Below are 15,668 nucleotides of genomic sequence, written 5' to 3' on the forward strand. Positions count from 1 at the left end.
AAAAATTAATATAAGATATTGACGTGGCTTAACTGTAACCGTTCAAATAGGAAGGAAAAGAAGGGGAGAGAATCTTCCTCCTTTGTCGTCTGGATATCATGAAGGGTAATAGAACAAAGTTCATGATCTCAGCTCAATGTTCGTTGTACAAAGCTAATAGTAAATTGTGTAGGTTAAAGCTAATAGTAAGTCGTAGAAGACAACACAGAAGACACTGGTTGTTTGTTACGAACTAGGATAAAAATAGCGTGCGAAATAAATCTCTCTTTAGTTAACAGATGCAAGTGCCAACAAGCATTCAATCCCAAACGATTTGTTGGCAGAAATACTTTCTCGGCTTCCGAGCAGTAGATTCGTTTTTCAATGCAAGTGTGTGCACGCAGTGGCATACTCTCATCTCGGATCCTTATCTAAGTGTCCAATCATACGCGCTCTGATAAGCTTGGGATTCGTCTGCGATAAGGAAAGAAAACATGTCGTGCAGCTTAATGCTCAGTATACGTGCAAGGTTGTTAGAATTCTTCCTCCTGGTGTCAAGGATGTGGAAAGTTACACCAAGTTTATAGTGGAGATTTTCCCCTTCAACTTCACTCAAGTCCTCGACTCGACTGTCATCAGCGCGCTAACTGTTAGCGTAAATCAAGCATTACGGCGAATATGTAATACTCTGCAAATTAAAGACACATCTAAATGGCAACAGTCTTCGTTCTAGCACACAATTAGAACAAACTTCAATGTAAACCAAAAAATTTGCTTACATAATTAAAACGCATCTAAATATCAGAATTTTTCGTTCTAACGCACATTTGGGACAAATTTCAATTGCACACGATACAGTTGGTGTAGAATCTAATCCTGAGAAATATAAACTGGAAGGATATTTCAATTTCAATTGAGGTAAAGGAAATATCACATGCGGATGGTACGGGCCTTGTACATGCAGATATAGGCCATATGCCAATCACCTGCAAACAAGCAAAAACTATTAGAGTGACGGACAATTTTAAGGTGACCAAGATAAATGCCAAAGCGGGACACGAGCGCTGCCCAAAACATGGGTAAGTAGGTTTAGGCATTGTTAATTGACAAGTTAACAAGTGAGCCGCTCTGCTGTTATATATGCGCCAGAGAACCATAGAGCAGTCCTTAGTGAAATTCATGCTACTATACAGGAGGTTAGCAAGCAAAGAAATTCCAGCAATCTTACCTCCTCCGGAGAGTTTGGTGATGTCTTCCTCCTTCTGTGGGTAGGGATTGTCATCGTCATATTGGATCCATTTCCCTTGAACCAACAAAAGAATTCCATGAGTTGAAAGGTTTGTAATAATCACATGCAACCAAACTAGCAGTTATTCCAGAAAACTGACCGCTTTCTTGCTTGACCCAGGCAACATAATGGCCAGAGTCTGCACTACGACCCTTGTGTGTCAGCACAGCAACCAAATCATAAATTCCAGTCATAGCACCTGCAGCAATGGGACAGCAAAATAAGTGCAAACTAAGGACTCGAAGAACCAGAGTGAAACACAGAAGAAGAAAAATCACAAGGTTGATTGACTTTAACCTTCATCTGGTGTAGGATAAGATGATTCTCCACTTCCATTTGAAGATCCCTGCACGCAGAAAAGAGGGTGATGCTTTATAAGTAATCAAATAGGCAGTTCATGAGGTTTCTGTGTGAAAGTGTATAGCTAGGTTGTATAATCACCTCCGCATCAGACATCTTGATATCTTTGTCTTTTGAATCAGAGCTCTTTTCACTGGGTTTCAAACCAAGTTTTTTACCTTCCTCATCCCTCAGTCTCTGAAAGTTGAGGTTGGAAATAAATTGGACCAGTACAAAAAAAACAAAAAAAGTGAATATTCTTTACCAAATGTTAACATAAGTTCGTCAAAATCAAATAGAAGTATATACCTGACGAGGAGCTTCCAACGTTTTGCGAAGATCATCTGAACACAGATCAAAAATATCCAATTGCAAAGGGTAATCGACTTTCTGAGATAAGTGAAAACAGTTTAAATTTAATAGGCAGTGTTTCTATTAACACTTTCACAATAAGATATCAGTGCACTAAAGTTGCAAAAAAAACTGTCAAGCATACTCAACACATACACAGAAATTCTCTTAGGAATACTATCTTTTTCCACCTAGAACGATATGGAAAGAGACAAATGATAATTTGTATATCAGAAGAAGAAAATAGGCATTACCCGCAAAATCTTGGCCTTCTGATTTGATTCCCTTTTCCAGAAAAAGCGTACAAACTGAATGGTCAAGTACCTTGAGGGAAAAAAAATTCTGTTAAGATTCCACTTTTGTAATATTTTTTTGGGTTAAAGTCAAAAGGGCAGACCACACAGAATTTAGCCACCCATCCACAAACTTGGGGCCGTTTGATAACCATTTCAGTTTTAGTTTATGTTTTAAATTTTTGTGCTAGAATAGAGGGAAAGTATACGGGAGAAGTGAGGAACGGAGAGGGATGAACGGAGGTGGTGGGAAGGAGGATAGAGAAATGAAGAAAATTATATGCAAACAAAAATATGAAAGTGAAAACAATATTGTTTCCAGTTTTGTTTTTTAGTTTTCATTTTGTCTGTCACTCCATACACATTCATTTTGCGTTTCTTCCACCATCCTTCCTTTACCTCTCTCTATTCCACCTTTCTCCTACATACTTTTCCTCTCTCCGTAGCACAAAAAATAAATGAAAACTCAAAATTAAAAAGAAAATGATTTATTAATGAGACCCTTAAATAAGGGCACAAGATACTAAACTGACTACGTGATAGTGTAACTTATTACATGTTGGAGACTAAAAGGTTACAATCAAGAATAATGCATTAAGAATAGTATACATATAGTCATTTTGTACCTCGGAAGGCCATTGATAAGAGACTCCTTGACGTAGATCGCACTACGCCCTAAGGAAGGTGAGTTTTTTTCCAATTCTGATTTTAAGCCCTGCGTGAAGCAGTGTAATATATGAGGACCCTGTAATTACTATCGAGTATCTTGATTATATCACCACATTCTAGCACGCACACACAAAATGAAATGAAGAAGATTATACTTACATGTTTTAACCCTTCATGCAAATGGTTCACCTCATGTGATATGTGGCACTTCAGAGAATAAACTGACTCTGTTTCTGAGCTTTCTTCCCCACTTTCTACGCAGTGCACCCTAGCATTCCACCACATCAATAAATACAAGAAATGGTAGAAACATTGCAGCGTCATTTAATAACTCTTTAACTTATAACTCATAAATGAAATATGAACTTCAACAAGCCAGTCATATATCGTGCCAGCAAGAGGAAACTGAACAAATTATTCAAACGTCAGCTGTTAAATTTTCTTTAAACCAATCATCCAGAAAACTAAAGTATATATTTCAATTTCATAATCACAACAAAGAAAACTGTTACGTAATCTCAGACTGCTATTCAGTGTAAGTCAATATCTAATTAGTATACAGTAAGTTGATAAGTTGCAGATGTCTAACCTGCTAACAAGTTCAATGCCGAAAAGGGCTTTAACAGAGTCTGGACTTTCACTGCAAGAGGACATTATTCAGTATAATTTCCAATATATATGGCAGAAAACAGACTGGAAACCAGAACACAAAAATTGCTACTGAACCTAAAAGAAAGTTTCCATAGATCATTAGTTTAAGGTCATTAAACCACTTTCAGTTCCTACACACATCTAAACCCAGAAAAAATAAAATAACCCACCTAGAACCTGTCGATCTTAGAGATTGAGAAAGGGTGTATAAAAGCTGTGACCAACATTCTTCAGCATCCTGTCACACATTAAGAACAAAAAATTCAATAAACTACCAAAGTAACTAGACTGAAAAAATGCAGCATTACAATAGGATAAAAACCAAATGAAAACCTGCTGCATGAAAGTACTATTATGCTGCTGACCAAATTGAGGATACTTTTTGCGTAATACCTGCAGATATAACAACAAACCAACTTGTTTATCTTTCCGCCTGTACTAGTAAGAAACTACCTATACACTAATGATATCAGGCTCCATGACAAAGCTTCTATGCAAAAGTAGAATGCAAGAATTAAGAATATACTGTACAAGTTTCGTAAGCTTCATTGAAAGATGAAACGTGTTCAAGAAATTAATTAAAACAGTGAATAAAGAACAAACCATCCAAAATTGCATGGGTGCCACAGCCTTGACACTTTTATCCAATTCACTAAATAAATCACGAGTTGCAATAGTCAACATATGAGAAGTCTGATCCACATCATTGCTTCTTCCAGAATGTGAATACCTGAAGAAATAATATACTGTCAGAACTAGTATGATAGGAACAAATTTTTAAGTAAATTGAAATACATTCTTCAACTGAAGAAGCTAACTTACTTGATCAAAGCTGATTTCAACTCTGGAACAGAATGCAGACACTGTATGGTGGAGTTCATATAACAGGTGTTTCCCAGGTTAAATAGACCAGCACCATAACCCTGTAAATAAAAGTAACATAGGTTGAAATAATTTATACACAACGCAAAAAGAAAAGGAAAAAATATTGAAACCCAAAACAAAATCATGGAATTTAGAAACGCATAAAAGTCTAACAAGTTAAAATTACTCCAAAAAAAAAAAAAAAAGACGAAAAAGTTCATTTTATGACTGAACCTTCAAATACGTAAAGGTGGCATAATTGAGAATGCTCTGAAGCCATTATTTCTGATAATGAATCAGATGCAAATGAGAATAAAATAATGTATTGGTACTACAAGTCAACAAGGAACGTGCCAGAACAGTACAGCACAAAATCCTAACTAATATCATATTTACAGAAAAAGTAAGAAAAACTCAAAATGTTACAGAGCCACTAGCATATCATCATAATAACATCACGAGGTCGAATTTATATAAGAGAAGTTTGCAAAACTCTAAATGAAAGAGATGGGAGAAGTTTGCAGATAAATATCACAAGTGCGTCATAATAACAGCACGAGGTCCACTAAGAAGAAATAACAGCTTTTAACATCTGCAGAACAAGTACTTAGTACTTATCACGTTAAGAGCTTGTTCAGCTATTTAAATCTGCAGAACCCAAGTACAAAGTACTTACCAAGTTAAGCGCTTGTTCTTCTTCTGGGAGATCTTCTGCAAATACAATAGCCTTCTCTGGAGCCTTGACAACCTCATCTGCTGTCCCCATCATCATCAATTTTTGACCCTACAAAACGTATATATTATCGATCATTTCGTTTCCTTGTAGGAAAGGTTATAGATTTGTGATTAAAGCAACAATAAATAAGAAGCAGATAAATATAATACTAATTGTGATTCGCTTCAAAAAAAAAAAAAAAAAAAAAAAACCCCACCTCTTTTACTCCTAGAGTCGACCAGTCTGCATCATCCTACATTTAAAAACATACAAACATAAAAGAAGGATTTACTTGACAATTAAACAAGACATATATAATGTATATATGAACACTTTCACTAAGCCTGAGCAATCTATTTACCTTCAATAAACCACCTTTAACCATTATCTTCTGTCTTTCAGGAGGTACCCCTGTTAAGTCGTACAGTTGGCATTTGAATACATAAGGTGGCTGAGTAGTATCAATTTCCACAGCTTTCAACAGCTCCTTTTGCCATTTTACACTCACTACAAATGAGTAATAAATCACTATTGTCAATAATGTAATCTACAAACCAAGTTAAAAGTTACAAATCTACAGAACAACATATGAACTTATGAAGAACCCATTTATACTGTCCTCAGATTAAGGTAATAATAGCGTCTGGAAAGAGAGAAAATTTGTTACTGAGCTAAAACTAATGCAATCGAAACCAACAAGTGTCTGGAGTCTTGTAAAACTGAGTTTTCAGCAACACCTTAGATTGTTCGATAGTATGCTATGAAACATTGTTGCATAAGATGAATACAGCAAAAAGAAACCTAAATTGACTAAGAACTTTATACGTGCAACAGAACCGCTCCACTTTAATATGAAAACCCACATTAGAAATCCCAAATTCGGCTAAAAGTAAAACTAGTTCATTCATTTAAGAAGAGTCTGGAGTCTTGTAAAACTGAGTTTTCAGCAACACCTTAGATTATTCGATATTACACTATGCAAAATTGTTGCATAAGATAAATACAGCAAAAATAAACTAAATTGACTGAGAAATTACATGTGCAACTTAATACGAAAAACCCACATCAAATATCCGAAATTCCTCTAAAAGTAAACTTAGTTAATTCATTTCTAATAAAAGTCTGAAGTCCTGTAAAACTGAGATTTCAGTAACACCTTAGATTCTTCGTTAGTATGCTATGCAACATTGTTGCATAAGATGAATACAGCAAAAAGAAACCAAAATGATACGTAACCGAACCACTCCGCTTAAATACGAAAACCCACATCAGAAATCCCGAAATTGCAAAGACCCAGATCCTAATTTCGAATTACAACCCACAAATCCAGCGCAAATTACTCTAAAAAAAAAAAAAAAAACGGACAAACAAACAGCTTAGTCGCGTCAAATACCACAAACTCCGGTAACCCAGATTGAAAAACTGAAAGAAAACCCCTAAATGCGCCAAGTGAAATATTAAGCGCCAGAAATGCTCGAAATTAGAAAGAATTTAGTACGAACAACAATTTGGAATACAAATAAAATCAATAAACAGTATAACTTGGATGAGAAATTAAACTCGAGAGGCGCTCTTACCGTTAAGCATCGTGGAAATGGTTTGGAGCTTCGAAGATCGGTGAGCGACGGAGGCTGTGGTTTTATCAGAGTCTAGCTTGTACAACAGGCAGAGACAAATGTGCTTCAATGTTCTACGCTTTCTGGCTTTCGTTTTATAGAGAGCGAGTCTGGACCCGAGTTTTCGCGTGGTGTATTTAATTGGAATTTTGAGAAAATTTAATTATTTTAATGGATTTAGGATATTCAATCAGGATTTTTAGTAATTCTTTAAAATTTAAGGTGTTTTCAATTAGAATTTAAAAAAAAAATTATTAAAATCTTTAGAAATCCAAGTGTATTCGATTAGGATTTTAAAGAAGTTTATAACATTCCAAGTGTATTCAATTAGAAATTGATTTAAAGAATTTGAGAAAATTGAGGAATTAGAGGGAATTCGAGAGATTTCGTATTGTATTTTAAGCATCCACAAATCTCACCTCTTCCATGAGATTTTGAGGGAATTGAATCAAAATTTAATATAAAATCTCTACAAATCAATTAAACTTCATAAAAATCCATGGATTTATAAATCCATTAAAATCTCTAAAATTCTCAATTGAATACACCTTTTTCGTGTTCGTATCCGTAAAAACAGCAAAGATCATCGGAGATGTCATAAAAATAGGTAAATGTAAATTTAAGAGCTTATGTGGTAATCTCGAATTTTCATTCTGCTCAAACTCATATGTTTTTTTTATTTAATAAATATTTATGGAGCCCACTGTTTAAAATAAATAAATAAAGATTAATTCTTATGATCTATGATTGGTGCATTAAGATTCATACAACAAAATATATAAAAACAATTTGATGTTAGATTTTTTTCATATGTCGAAATTGGCATCACACAATAGATCTGTCAATCCACATAGAATTGGATTTTTTTTCATATGACGTTAGATTTTTTGTTTTTTGAACAAACGATTATCTACACTAAGGGGGAGGAGGTAGGCTTAACCTCACAATGGGTTAGTAATAATATAATTCAATCAGTTGTTTATTATGTCACATCCCAGTCTCAACTCCACCGAAGCACGATATTGTCCCCTTTAGGCTCTGATTACGCCCTCGTAGTTTTGTTTTTATGAACTCATACAATAACTTCCTAGTGGGTCACCCATCTTAGGAATGCTTTAGTCCGAACTCGCTTAACTTCGAAGTTCCGATGGAACTCGAAGCCAGTGAGCTCCCAAAAAGCCTCGTGTTATAGGAGGTGGGCATGTACATATAAGGCACATCACCCCCTCTCTGTTAGTCGATGTGGGATGTTACATATTAAATATTATTTTCTCTATTCTTAATGTAAATTCAATAGATTGTAGATGGAAATTGAAAAACCAATTTTATTTTGTGAATTCAGTTGCTTTGGTTGATTTGTAAGGGGTTTTTTCTAGCATGATCTAAGATTATTTATTTACTTCAAATATTTGACTTTCCTTTTGTCAATTCATGCATATAAATATATTAAAACGTGTAAGTCACGCGTAACACGCCGTGATTCAAAAAATGTCTTCTGTATAAGCATGAGCGCATGCATGAAGGCTAGTATATATAAAGCCAGAAGGCTATATAGGTGAAGCATTTCAAAATGTCAAGAAAACCCCTTAATTTCCTTCACAATTAAAATTCAAAAAAATAAAAAAAGAGGACAAATTGGTAAAAAATCATACTACAAAAAATTGTATTAAAAAATTAAAAAAAAAATCTAACTAAGAAGTAGATACATTCTGTTTCTGTAGTGAAAAATCAATTAAAAAGGTAAAAAACAATAATAATAAAAAAAAGGTAACATATTCAACCTTCAAAGAAAAAGCATGACGAGTTAGGCCTAGTTTGGTATTGTTGTGCTTTAAAAAAAATAAAAAAAAATAAAAAACAACTTTTGTTGTACTTGGAGAATAAACAACTGTAAATTAAAGTTGTTAAGTGTTTGATAAATCTGTTTCTTTGTAAAAGTGCATTTAATAAAATTAAAAAAAAAAAACCAATGTCTAAAAGAATATAGTATTTAATGTGATATAACATTTTAAATGACTAGTTAGGGCTAGTTTGGTAAACTTCTATATAAATCGCTTTGAATATGTTAAATGACTAAAAAAAATATAGTATTTAATGTGATATAATATTTGTTAAAGACAATAATGTAGAGGCAAATATTGTAATTTTGTAAAACATGTGGAGGTATACTTACCATTTGAAAAGTTCATTAAATGAGCATTGATTACTATACTTTGAAATTATAAATAAATAAATAAAATAAAAAACACTTTTTTTTTTTTGTTTTACCAAACACATTTTAAATAAGTTGTTTTTTTTAAAGTACCACAATCTCAAATCAACCATTAGCAGTTTTCTCTCAGGGATTCCCACGATATGATCTCACTTTAGTGGGAGATTGAGATTCAATCGTAGTTACCAATGTACCCCCAATATTTAGAGATGAATAATAGGAAGGCAACTTTTTTTCATTTTCAGCAGTTTATTGTGTGGTTTCCATTCAATCCAAACAGAAAGGGATCGACAAAATCAGTGACATATCCATTTTTTGGTTGTTGACGTTCTGGGTTATGTGCTCTGCAGGCAAGGGGGCTTTTCAAAATCATGTATAACACTTTCTGAAATATGTGTCATTGATTTCAACGAAATTTTGATCCCACAACAATTACTTTGTAAATTTATTTTTTCTTCGCTAAGTATGACGAATTCAAGTAACAATTAATTTGTAAATTAATCTTTTCTTTGCTCGCTATGAGTGTTAATGCAATTTTCAGCCATCTTTAGCTTTAACGAAAATGCACCTGGAAAACAATCAACACCTTTGATCAAAGTCCTAAGTTTCACGCACCCACGAGGGAGGTAAAGATTGAGGTATTTATAGGAGGGGGGCCGGCCATGGTGTTAGAGTTTTACCCTACACATGGCGGCATCCTATTGGTCAAGGTTTATGAAGAGAATTTCTCAAGCTATTAAATAAGAAATAATATCTTGAGATAATGTTGTAAATATCCCTAATTGATTTAAATAAGGATTACTTACTAGAATGGAGTCATTTCTTCAATTGGGAATGCATTAAAGATAGAATTTGGATAATTAATCTTTATTTTTAATGATTTGACTTTTCCATGCTATAAGCATGTGAGCTGTGAGCAGTCTTATTCAGCTGCTTGGACCTTTAAGGGTGATGAGCTGCACGTGGGAGTATTTGAGAAGCATGCCCATTTAATGAGAGCAATCTTGTTTTTCTTGAGCAAAAGTCCACCTATCGGCTCTAGGATTTTTGGGATTATTTTAGGCTCAACAATGAGGAATTCAAGTAACAATTGTTGGAAATGTGCCCTAAAACCAATCATATGATGATACTTTACGGACATTCACATGTTAAACTAATCTAGTGTAATATAAAGAGCAAATATTATTGTTTTAAGCCGTCTCATATAAATGTTATATGTGTGGATGCAAATTTTTTCCTCCTTCTTGGACAAAATTGCACCTATAAAACAATTAACACCTTAGGGTCAAGGCCAAGAACCTCACGCGCCCACGACAAATGGGTGGGGCTTTGGCCGAAGAACCTCTAATGCCAAAGTTAGAATTTAGAGAGAAAAGTGTTTACAGAGTTTTTGGAATTTTGCAAGAGTGTGAACTTTTGTTTCTAGAACAAAGTGGGTCATATTTATAAGGCATGGCCGGTCTTCTTTGGAAAAAGAGTGGCCGGCCCTTTATGTATATATTTGGGTGTTATTTGGTGATTTAATTAGCAATTAATATGTTGATTAGGAATAAATATATTAATTGGCTAACTAACATAATAAAAGGAATGTTTTTGGGAGGTTATGTAATGATAGCTTAATTGATTAGCTAAAAGAGGGAAAAAGAGGTAAAAAATATATGGAATGAGATAGGTTTTGGGAATTACCTTGTAAAAGGGATTTGATGAGATGGAGTTTGAATTGTTACCTTTTTTGGGTATTTTTGACTTGGTTGAAGGATGATTGCCCGCTGCTCGCGCGTAAGAATCCCATTGTACCTCAAGGGTATTTTTGTCCTCTCCTATCCAAAAATCCACGTGTCGCCTTGTGATTATTTTTGGCTTCACAAATGCCTTACACCTATTGGGCTGTTCGCAGGAAAGGGCAGCAGGTGTAAAGATCTTCTTGCTTAAGGAAACTTAAGACTGCTTCTATTTTGTTGTAGATTCCCTCTTCAATAAGAAATTAGATCCTTCTAGGGAAGGGAAATAAATTTCTCTCAAAGCCTATTTAAGTCCACCTTAAGTGGGTTAATAAATCAACTTTGGAGATCAATTCATTCTACCCTGCAAGAGAAAGAAAGCTAGAGGATATTTGTTCCCCCTCCTCTAGCAATCTTCTACACTTGCCTATGCAAAGGACCGTCTTTCGCTGCTTTCTTCATCTTCTCCGCGCCGCACCGAGGTAAGAAAAATTTAATTTTTCATGTCTTCTTCTTGGATAGTGTTGTCGTAGAGCAGTCGTTGAGGTGGTGCGGTACGTCAGCTGGCAGGGGCCAAGAGTCAACTCGGCATAGGGCGAGGAGGTGTTATGGTAAGAACCACTGCTTGGGCTGCTTGGTTTGGCTATTGCCAAGGGTAGCTTATGCGGCTTGGGCCGCAGATTGAGGCACTAGGGCGCAATGTTAGGCGAGTCGTATGGCTCATGTCTTCTGGCTTCTTGGACTTAGCAGGGGCCAGGCCGGCGATTAGGAGAAATGAGGAGGTTGAGGGCTTCATGGGCTGCTGAAATGTTGGGCATGCAGACCTTCTGCCTGTTGATCTGAGAGAAAAAATGAGGAAAAAGCCAGTATGGGTTGAGTTCCTCTGTTGAGTACCATGAATAGCGTTGGCTGTTTAGTTATCTTCGCTAGGAGAAATGTGGGTTGCTCTCTCGAGAGAAGGTAAAGAGGATCAAGGTGGATACTTTGGCTCATCTGATCGTTATCATGGAGCCTACTGTGAATGAAGGTGGAAAGAAGAGATCTACTCCGTCTGCTCAAGAGATGCTGGTTAAGAAAAAACTGAAGACTTCCTCCGCTGCTCGTGAGGGTCCACCTACTATCGAGAGGCCTGTGATTGACATGACTTCTTCTAATGGGAAGAAAAATAAGGCTGCTAGATTTGAGCCTGTAGCTCCTGCTATGTCAAGAATGGCTAATTCGATTGTTGATAGTATTGCTCACTGTAAAGGTCTTGTCATCAGTGCCGAAGTCTGTGCCAAGATATCCGTTGGGAGCTAAGTCTGGTTTTCATTCGGAAAGGCTGGCTATTATGAAAAGCGATAAGGTGGACTCTGCTACTAAAGTGGCGCTAAGGCCCACTCCCTCTGCTGGTAAGATTGATTCGTCTGCTGGGAAGGAGGAGAATCCACTAACCCTGCTTATAGGGAGGCTACTGAGAACTGTGTGCTCTTGAAACCAAATCTACTTGAAGACATGGATGATTGTGCCAAGTTTGTTGATGGCGTTAGAAAAGTTTGTTTGCCCGAGTTCCTTTGTGAAGCATACGACCCAATATAGAAGGACTGCTTTGTTTGCTATAATGCATATATAGCAAGGCTACCAAAGAGGTGGTGAAGACTATGGCAGTTAAAGCTTATTCCTCGACCGAGGAGATCAAGAGGTTGGACTCTAAGCTCGTTGCTTTGAAGGGGTCTAATATTTATGCCCCCATTTCTCTGCAGTTTGAGACCGCTCGCCAAGAAATCGTTGACTTGAAGATTAAGCTTGACGCGATCCAAGTTAAGTATGAAAGTGCAGAGAAGGAGATTGGATATTACATACCTCAGATTCAAGATCTTGAGTTTGCAGTTTCTCAGCTTCATTTCATTGCTTATGCAAAGGATGAAGAGTTGATTGCTGCTTATAATCAAGTGATTCACTTCAAAGATCAACGAAAGTTTGAAGAAGGAAGTGGATGAGCTGCAACGCGTCCGTGTTGGTCTACTCGAAGAGAATGAGCAGCTGAAGGGTGAGAAGGATAGGCTCGAGGTATCGAGACCTTCTCTATTTCTCCAGAAGACTTGCTTGCTTTTACTTTTGAGGCTTCCATTAGTGAAGTAGTTGAAGAAGTTGGTGCCTAGGCTAAGGTAGCCGGGGGTGAAGTGCTAGATGATGTTGCTGCTGTTGAAGGTGTGGTGACCGAGTAGTCGTGGGATGTCCAAGCTGCTGAAATGTAGTCTTCTAGGTAGCCTTTAGGATTTTCTTTTTTTTCCCTTGTAGCTCCTTTAGCATTTTCAAGTTGTTTATAAACATCCTTCATTCGCTTTCTTCATCTTCGTTTTTTTTTTTTTTTTTTGTTTATGCCTTAACCTTTAGACTTTATAGACCAGTAACAGGCATGCTACTTTTCTATAAGCAGACAGGCCCACGTAGTCTATGCAGTTGTAGGTGTTGGTATAGAACTTTGCAAAGTTGTTAGTCATAGGGATGGCAGCCGGATGCCTTATTTACAGAAGCAGACAAATCTGCGTAACCACTAGGCTGTTAACCTTGGCTTTCTTCAATTCTGTAGGTTGCATAGCAAATATCACAACACTTTAGGACTTGGTGTTATTTATTTTGAGCTTGGCAGAGGTGAAGCTTCTCAACTACGTAGCATGTCGGCAGTGGATAAAGCTTCATATATGCACACTAGCTTGTTTAACCTTTCACAAAAATATGCGGTTGTATAAGTCTAGCATGGCTTTACTGCTCGAAGGGGAAGCCGTAGGCAGTCTTCTAGAAACCGTAGGCGGCCTTAGTGCACTCGGTAGCAGCTTTAGGATTCCAGGGCAGCCGTCCATCGGATGTACTGCATAATGTGCCCCTTCGGTCTTTAAAGGCCCGATTCCCTATGGATTAGGCCAAGATACCCAAAATCCTTCAGTTAGCTAAGCCTTGAAAAAGACCATTGTGGCTACTTCTAGGAATCCCAGCACAAGCCATCGTGCATCTAGTTATACTAGGGCAACCAGGCTCATCCACGTCTGGATATTCGAAGTGTAGAGTTTATCCTCCCATCTTAGAGGGCTGACCCATATGGGTGTCGAGGAATTGGTTTACCCTCTTGCATTGGAAAACATAGTTGGTCCCTCGAGAGGCGCAATTCCTGCAACAAGTCCCTAAAAAGGGCATAGTCTTCTTTTGAAGTGTAAGAGTGATCAGTTGTTGTAAGCATGCAGCCGAGCCAAGTTATGATTACTTTTGAATTTCTCGTTGAAAAACGAGTGAAACAAATGAGAACTTAGCTATAAGGTAGGAATTGCATAACAACTGGATAGTCATCGGCTTATGAGGTAGTGCCCGTCGAGTTGCTTGAGTCTTCGGGCTTTGATGTAGTGAGAGGTTACACATGGCACTTCCTCAGATTGTAGGCGCTCCACTGCTTTTCGATCTTTTTGTCGTTTCATGGTGGCGAGGGTGTAATTACTCTTGCCGCCTACTCTACTAATTTTGTACGAACCTTCTCAGATGGGATCCATCTTTTTAGAGCCTTCTCTGTGGGTAGGGATGAAGGCTTTTCTTAGGACTAAATCTTTGGGTTGGAACAGACGGATCTTGGCCCTTTTATTGTAGCTGGAGAGGAACTGCTGCTGGTAGGCTGCGATGCGGATGATGGTCTACTTGAGCTTCTTCTTTGCCAGATCTAAGCTTGTGGCCATCTCCTTACTGTTTTGCTCAATACTTGGTAGTAGAGCGATGATACTTGGCTTAATGACATTGGGATGAATGATTGTTTTTTAGCCAAATGCCAAAGAGAAATGAGTCTCATTAGTTGCTCGTCTTTTGGTGATGCAATATGCCCATAGACATCCAAGGAGTTCGTCAGGCCATTTTCCCTTCTTGTTGGTGAGGGATTTCTTGAGGCAGTCGAGGATCATCTTGTCGGATGCTTCGGCCTGCCTATTGCCTTGAGGATATCTCGGCGTGGACATGCGTTGCTTGATGCCATACTTTTGGAAGAACTTCGCCATATCTTTGCCGACGAATTACGAACCGTTGTTGGTGATGATGGACTAAGGGATGCCAAATTGGCATATGATGTTCCTTCATATGAAGTGTTCTATGTCCGTTTGAGTCGTGGTCGTCTTGGGCTCTACTTCTACCCATATCCTGAAGTAGTTGGTTACCACGATCATCATGCCCCTGCCCCTAGTAGTAGGCGACATAAGTCCTATCAGGCCGATTGCCCACTGCATGAACGGCCAAAGACTCGTATGCGGGTGTAGTTCCCTGGCGTCAGTACTGGTATTGGCTTGTAGCGTTGGCAGTGGTCACATTTTTGTACTAATTCCTTACCATCTTAGTGCATGGTAGGCCAATAGTAGCCTGCGTTAAGAGCCTTCTGTGCTAAGGATCGACCTCCAGAGTGATTTCCACAAACACCTTCGTGAATTGAGCTTAAAACCTTCAAGTCATCGGGAAATGCTAGATAATGGAGATGTGATCTGGTGTAGGATGTTCAGATGAGAATGTCGTTCCACATGTAGTAGCGTGCTGCCTTGATTTGGAGCTTCCTAGACTTCAATCTTTCTGTGAGGAATGTGCCATTGATCATGTAGTTTACAATGAAATCTTGCCAGTTTGGGGTTGTACTAACCTGTGACACCTCAGCTGCTAGCTTCGCCTTTATGCTTGTCTTGTCTAGATATTCCTTCAGGATAGAGTGTTTGAGTTGGTGGTCGAGGGCAAAGTCTAGGCCGGTTAGTGTATCCATGTGAGCGTTGTCTGCCATTAAGTCTTTTGCCATTCGGAGGCCTGCTAGTAGGGTCTCGTACTCTGTTTCGTTGTTGGGTACTTTGAAGCCTATAGTGATCACTTGTTTGGGTATCGAATCGTCTGGGGTGACAAGGACTACGCCTGTTCTCGAACCTTTGTAGTTCGATGAGCAGTCGACATGCAAATGCCAGAAGTCTCCATTGGGTAGAGTA

General features: G+C 37.5%; 1 protein-coding gene across 1 annotated transcript; it reads right to left on the reverse strand.

Annotated features, from left to right (window-relative positions):
- Positions 1–737: 737 nt before the first annotated feature.
- Positions 738–6,884, reverse strand: LOC103936328 (ubiquitin carboxyl-terminal hydrolase 6). The gene is made up of 18 exons (XM_009346166.3): positions 6,727–6,884; positions 5,511–5,656; positions 5,367–5,402; positions 5,111–5,218; positions 4,393–4,493; positions 4,174–4,300; positions 3,904–3,963; positions 3,741–3,808; positions 3,509–3,559; positions 3,079–3,187; positions 2,877–2,965; positions 2,212–2,281; positions 1,916–1,996; positions 1,709–1,804; positions 1,565–1,613; positions 1,368–1,466; positions 1,208–1,282; positions 738–965 (listed from the first exon to the last, which is right to left on the reverse strand). Exons 1-18 carry the CDS (start codon positions 6,734–6,736, stop codon positions 910–912), a joined length of 1,431 nt encoding a protein of 476 aa, XP_009344441.2. The 5' UTR covers positions 6,737–6,884; the 3' UTR covers positions 738–909.
- Positions 6,885–15,668: the final 8,784 nt, after the last annotated feature.

Source organism: the organism of the source record quoted next, unplaced genomic scaffold (genome assembly GCF_019419815.1).
Source record: "Pyrus x bretschneideri cultivar Hongxiangsu unplaced genomic scaffold, Pyrus_bretschneideri_v1 Contig95, whole genome shotgun sequence".
In the NCBI taxonomy this organism is placed as follows: domain Eukaryota; kingdom Viridiplantae; phylum Streptophyta; class Magnoliopsida; order Rosales; family Rosaceae; genus Pyrus; species Pyrus x bretschneideri.